The sequence below is a fragment of the Osmerus eperlanus genome, chromosome 16, assembly GCF_963692335.1.
Source record: "Osmerus eperlanus chromosome 16, fOsmEpe2.1, whole genome shotgun sequence".
Lineage (NCBI taxonomy): Eukaryota > Metazoa > Chordata > Actinopteri > Osmeriformes > Osmeridae > Osmerus > Osmerus eperlanus.
Genome location: NC_085033.1, coordinates 3,697,319 through 3,703,835, shown reverse-complemented (window position 1 = coordinate 3,703,835; position 6,517 = coordinate 3,697,319). Strand labels below are relative to the sequence as shown.

The following is a 6,517-nucleotide window of genomic DNA, read 5'->3' as shown; positions in this document are numbered from 1 at the left end:
GCCAGCTGAGTGCCTTCCGGCTGTGAGAGTCTTGAGTGATGGCGGAATAGACAACAGTTGGATCTACTGTAGATAGGCTAGGGGGATGGGCTGTTGCTTGTATGAGATGGGCTGCACTTCACGCTTTAGTTGGATAACATTCATAGCCTTCTAAAATGTGAAACTGAACAGTTTGAAATGATTGTTATACAATCATGAAGTTATTGGGGGCGAAAACAAAAGTTGCCATGCAAGACGTTGACCCTGTGTTTTAGGTGGTAAAAATGATAAAGACTCAATTGCATGCCTGCGTTCTGAATTTGGGAAGAGGTTGAATGCTGTTTTGTCATCTAATACTTAGATGACATTCTAAGTCATTGGAAATGACTTATTTTGCACACATCCAGTAATCCTCCATCAGCTTGATAGGCACTCCAGATCCAGTTTCCAGTCCAAAAGGCCGCTTGGAGGACTTTGATCCAGCCACTCTGTATAAACGAGGGCAGGACGTGTGCTTTGGAAAAGGATGTTTTCCATGGCAGTGTACAGTCTGGAAACAATAACACCAGACCAGACCACTCATTCACTTCAGACGTGACTCAGATGCAGGACAGCTATGGATGTTTAACCTTTGCTGTAGTGGTCTGGAATGAACAAGTACTGGTGAGAAACTTCCAGAAGACCCCTAAAATACCTCCGCTTATCACGCACGCGTGGATGAAGAAACTTTTGTGATTTTGACAGCAACAAAAAAACACTCTAAAAATGATAGTAAGGTTACCGCCTACACACTTTCAAAATTCTCATTTTCAAAAGAGAACGTTCAAAAGTGATGCATATGTAACCTGCTAAACAGGAATTTATACTAAGTCGTTGAAGCGTGCTCCACGGACTGGAGATTAGACAGATTCACACACGCCCACTGGCAGGTTGCCACGGACATTGTCTTCCTTACCACTGACGAGGAGTGAGTGGGGAAATAAATCGAATGTTCCAGGCTTCTCCTTACAATTACAGGCCAGGACAAGGAAATTTAATTATTTGGGGAGAAAATCCAATCAACATCACCAATTTTCATGGGTTCTGTCCTTTTCCTTAAATAACATAGATGACAGTAGAATAACAATGATGAATTGCTTTAATGTAGACCTTCCAGAGGTCTACACTGGAACTGTGCAAGGAGACAGACTCTCCTGGTGACTTGATATAAACCCAACATCTATAGTCTAAACTCTAGTCTATCCTCAAGCCTAGAAAACAACAACTTCTGCATGCAATTTAGAGAGAGCCTCAGGATGACCAGCGTGGTGGAACTTGAACTTAAAGCACTGGTAACTATCTGTTCTCTATCTTATCTGCCCTGTCAGACAAGTCTTGTTTTGATTATAGTGGCACTTTCACCAAACCCCTCAGCTGCTGAAAGGCTATTACAAGTCTGGGTGATTCTGTGAAGACAAGCTAATCGTTCTTACATAATCATGCGATAATGACAACAATTAATTCAGCGAAAAAAACTATAAAACCTCAGTCGAAGAAGGATATGCTCCAATAACCTAAGACTCCAAATGTAATAGCTTAGGAATATCGAAATATTGTTTTTTCCAAACAGAAACCTTTTGTAACACCCAATCAAAACCTATTAACCAACCACTTTTCTTGACCAGAAAGTAAATAGTCCTAACTGATTAGGCTATTAGATTCAAGAAAAAAACAGCTGCACTTCTGATAAATTATGAATGATGACTGCTGAGGAGCGGAAAGAACCACCATAAAGCTATCATCTGCCTGCACAGAATCAGACGAGACAGGGTTTTTTTTGGCTGCACATCTGAGGGCTGCAGCTTCCTGACTAGGAGCAGTACAGTAGGACAAGTGAGGGGGAGAGGGGAAGAGAGGGGAATAGAGAGAGAAGTAAGACAGAGAAACAAATGTGAGTGTCTGGAGCTGGTGAGCGCGAGGAGGGCGTCCCAGGACGCAGAGCTAAGGACTGGCCAGACTCTTAGAACGCCTGGGCATCCTGCCCCCCCCTTCTCCAAACCCAGCCTGGGCTTCCTGCCCCCCTCCCTGCCTCCCCTCCCAGGCAGGGCCCTCTGACCACACCTCCACCAGCTGCCCTCCCAAAACAGACCAGGCACTGTGGGGACGAGCATCTGAGGAACATGGCCGTGGTCCATCAACAGGTCACTTATTTCTCAACAGATTATAATTCAGTGTCTTTGGATGTCCTCCAACCACATTCCACAACAAGGGTACACTATCACACTTGTGCCTTGAGAGTTGACCGAACCAAGTGAGCAGTAAACAAACTAGCCGTTCGAACATCCGAAAGGCCTGTTTAGTTGGCTTTCCCAAACCTGCCGGACAGAGTCTGCATCCCAGCACTCGCCTGTATGAGGGTCATGAGGCAATTATAGCCAAGGGAAGAATTTCTTCACTTCTGATACTGGTGTGTGTGACCCTTCACCAAGTGTGGGGTTAGCTCCTGGAGGGGTTTTGAGAAGCACTGAGGCATGGGTGTCACGTAAACGCAGCCAGGAAATGAACGGAACACTTGGATCTGCTGGCTTCAGGTGGAGTCTGGCAGCTACGAGGCACCGCAGAGGGGAGAGGAGAAGGACTAGAGAGGCGAGGGGAAAGCCAACAGAGACAAACAGGCCGTCAGTGGAGTGGATCTGACAGACAGCAGGTAGTGACACCGTGAATGGAAAGTCTGTCGCTGACAGTTGTCCTCGAGTGAAGCGGGCAGAGCGAGAGAGAGAAAACAGAGAGAGGGAGAGAGGGAGAGAGAAAGAGAAAGAGAAAGAGAGAGAGAGAGAGAGAGAGAGAGAGAGAGAGAGAGAGAGAGAGAGAGAGAGAGAGAGAGAGAGAGAGAGAGAGAGAGAGAGAGAGAGCAATACAAGGTCTGGTTCCTCCCTCCCTGCCCCTCTTGGAGAAAGTCAACAAAGAGAAGGAATAAAAGGTAACAACTGTGTTTCCCTACAGTACTTCCCAGCCCAGGACAGTGTAGGGTTACAGGATGTATATCACATACTGTCGCTTATATTGGACTGGGCAGGAACAAGGGCAGGTCTGGAAAGACACCCATGGGAACCTAAACAAACCATAAACCCCAGACTGTTAAGTAGTGTTCACAACATTAGGAATCCTGCAGTACAGTACTTGGTACTTTCTATGAATTACATGAGTGAGAATCTGGTATAGAGAGAAAAAAGCTTATTGGATTGGTAGTTAAGTAGCAGATTGCCAGACCTTGTAAAGGGCTAGGGCCAGTCACGTCACACATTCATTGATACTGATGAGGTGTCTCCAGAAAAACCAGATCATTGCTCTCATGTTCTCTAGGACATCTCTAGTGGCTCAAGGGATACAACAAGTGTACAAACATTTCCTTCCACAAATATTGCACAACATGGCCACAGTGGAGCTTGTCTGACTTGAAGGTGAAGGTATTTTATGAATGTGATTCTGGTATGCCCTTTCAAACTCCCAATGACATGAACAGTCTGTTCCTCCAGGTTGGTAAAAGCATGTACCGTAGTACGAGCCGTATCATCCAGTACTATGCAGTTTACCTGTGAATGTGAGGATTTGACTTAGTTTTGACCCATCAAACTGACATTAGTACTGTATACTATTGCCTCGTCATTTCTCATCAACTGTATTTTGACATTAGAAACAACCAACATTGAATACTAAGAGACATAAACATCACTGAGTTTGTTTCTTTGTGTATCAAGTCCCTGTTGTGTTGAGTTGCTTCAATGACCGAAATACAGAAAGCTTTAGCAATACTGCACTGCTACTTAGATCTAATTCACTGCAATGTTGATATCAATGAAGTAGGGTGTATCACGATGCAGTTACACTGACTGAGTGTATACATTCATACATGCTCCCCTTATAGGTCAGTCTACTACACCAACACACAAGATGTCCTAAAGTACATAGATTACATCAAAACGTTACATTCTGTTACACAGTTACCTTGATCTCTGCAGCTCTATTGCAGTGTTAGCTATCTGTCCGCCCTCCAGGCAGCAGTAGTTTTGGGGGGCTTGCCTGGAGTAGGCGGAGGGTGGTATTCCCTGAGTGTAGGTCTGCAGCCTCCCTCTAGTCGCAACCGGTACCGCGGAGAAAGGCGAGTTGAAGACGGATGGGCTGAAAGCATCGCCCTCCGCCTCTGCGGACTCAGGGGCTGCAGCGGGACCCATCCCAAAACTAGCACGGGCGTTCGCGAGGAGAGCCTGGTTCGCAATAGCGAGCGCCTGAGTGGCCGAGGTCGCTTCTCCAGAGCTAGCTGCGTACATGGTACGCTCTGGTGAAACCAGGCTCTGTCTAGTCCTGGGCTCAATTGAATCATCCTCTTCGTTTTGATTGTCAGCATCGTCTTGCACCGGTCGTCCATCTAAAGAAATGTTACTGAGAAAAGAGAGCGCCGCTTGTCTCCTCCGAGGATCAATACGTTTCCGCGTATGTTCGATACTGGAATGCTTTATCTGAAGCGTGGTTGTGGATGTATTGCTGCTCGTGGCAGCCGCCATGGTCCACTTCAGCGTTTAGAATCCGCGATAAGTGGTTTTAGCGAAAATACATTAAAATGTGTAAAGCATGCTTGTTTGGAAAGCAAATGTCAAATGCTTGTCTTATAAGTGCATGCGTTAAACTGACTAAAAACAGGGAGGTCACGTGTGTGCAGTATTTTGGCAGAGCCAGGGAAAAAATGAACCAATAGGCTCGCAGGAATACATGTGAAAGAGTGTTTTTCCTTTTCCTCCCAGTCCCTCCCCCCTTCCATCTTTTGGACAGGGTTGTGCCAAGAATTACATAAAAATGCACAATGATCCTGGATGTAAGTTTCGCATTAATTACCTTCACATATTTTACGCCAAAATGAAAGTACCACTTTCTCCGTGTGCTCTCAGTGAGTTATTGATAGCTACATAAATAAAATCACTTGCAGCGTTTTCTAAAAACATATATACTTTTTACGAAAGAATGTATTATTTTAAGTATAGATGACGTGGAAGATATAATCAATTATAATACATTGTGTTGTGGCCGTTGACAAAAACAGGCAGCTTACAAACTATGCAAGTCAGCATATCTTAAACAATTGCGCCCTCTGTGCTTAACATGGTTGGTATTCATATTTAGTAAGTTCTTCTGACTAACTATGCCATCTAGTGGTTTAAGATTTGTATCACACCGTATTCATGAGGTTGCACCTAAACTACGAAGGCGAACGACAAGCCGCGTATCTACCACCACCTCACAGCAATTCATATTCTCAATTATCCTAAAATCCTAAAATAAATTGAATAATGAGTTTAACTAAACAAACCAACCAACCAAACCCACACACTGCAACTGAGTCTACCAAGGTAAGGGATACTGCAGGGTGTTGAACATACATGTATATTGTTGTCGCTAAACAAATTCAATAGGGTGCAGCAAATCAAGTCGGGGCTGTTTCTCTTGACTCACAAACTTAAGTCGGATAAAGCACAATTCTTCAGGACTAGCAGACTTATGATTACAAGACATGCATTCACCACTGGATGTCCCTGTAGCTCTTCTGATCTTGTCTGGCTTGGATACTATGACAGCAACATGAGCTTGTCGAGCCTCACTGACTACTGTAATAATTGAACATGTACAGTATCATTGGATTTGTATTAACTGTCATCTACAGTAAGCAAAGAAAGACAGGTAGTTATAATTTAGTCCTTGAAGAAAATTAAATGTCAATGTGTTATGTTGACCTCAGCAGAAGAGTGCATTGCATACATTGATGCTATGGCCTACACAGCAGTTCTTACAGTAGTTTGTCCCTCTCAACAATAAGGTGCTGGAACAGCAGGTTCTTTACCCACAGTTAATCTGATTGGCCCATCAGTAGAGAGAGAGAGAAGGAGAGAGAGGGAGATAAAGAGAGTGAGGGAGAGAGAGTGAGAGAAGTAGAGAGAGGGAGACGGCTCAGACTCTCATTCCTCCACCGTGAAACACTGGACTTCCTGTGTTTGTGTCAGGCTTCCTACACATGAAGTGCTTTGGCACCTCATTGTGAAGCGAGATGCACATGACTGCACTATTACTTCACGTAGATTAAGGAAAACATGCCAAGTGTATCATAAATTACCTCAGCTTGCCTGTGAGGTTCAGACAGTAGTTTACAGTAGTGAAAGGCATATTGCAGAATGGAAGCAGTAATGGTGGCAATAAATTGAAAGGACCACAGATGGATGTCCACAAAGCAGGACCAGTGTGACAAATTGCAAATAATGATAATGAGATGAACAATGATGCAGTACATCAGTTCTTTCACTGTTATCTTTACAGAGTAAATATAATTTCAAGATAATTAATCACCAGTTTCATAATTGTTCTCCAGTACTAAGTCATTGTGTCTAATACTAATCCCAGGGAAGTTTGTTACCCATTGCTTTTGAAACCCTAGGTAAGAATTTGAGCCAACGCAGAGTAAGGCAATTAAAATGCCTGTCAAGCTATTTCAGGGGTGTTATTGTCACTTTCCTTA

At 44.0% G+C, this 6,517-nt stretch overlaps 2 protein-coding genes across 2 annotated transcripts in view; one reads left to right on the top strand and one right to left on the bottom strand.

The window, feature by feature from the left end:
* npc1 (Niemann-Pick disease, type C1) overlaps positions 1–26 on the top strand; it is a 7,674-nt gene extending 7,648 nt beyond the window's left edge. The window contains exon 14 of the mRNA XM_062481497.1: positions 6–26. Within this exon, the coding sequence (XP_062337481.1) occupies positions 6–26 (21 nt within the window). The remainder of the gene's footprint in view (positions 1–5) is intronic.
* A 3,918-nt stretch (positions 27–3,944) lies between these two features.
* Positions 3,945–4,664, bottom strand: cables1 (Cdk5 and Abl enzyme substrate 1). Its single transcript, XM_062481448.1, has one exon. It carries the CDS (start codon positions 4,518–4,520, stop codon positions 3,960–3,962), a length of 561 nt encoding a protein of 186 aa, XP_062337432.1. The 5' UTR covers positions 4,521–4,664; the 3' UTR covers positions 3,945–3,959.
* Between the last annotated feature and the right edge of the window lie 1,853 nt (positions 4,665–6,517).

Coding starts and splice junctions, on each gene's coding strand:
- cables1 (XM_062481448.1), bottom strand. CDS start 4,520: ATGGCGGCTGCCACGAGCAGCAATACATCCACAACCACGCTTCAGATA.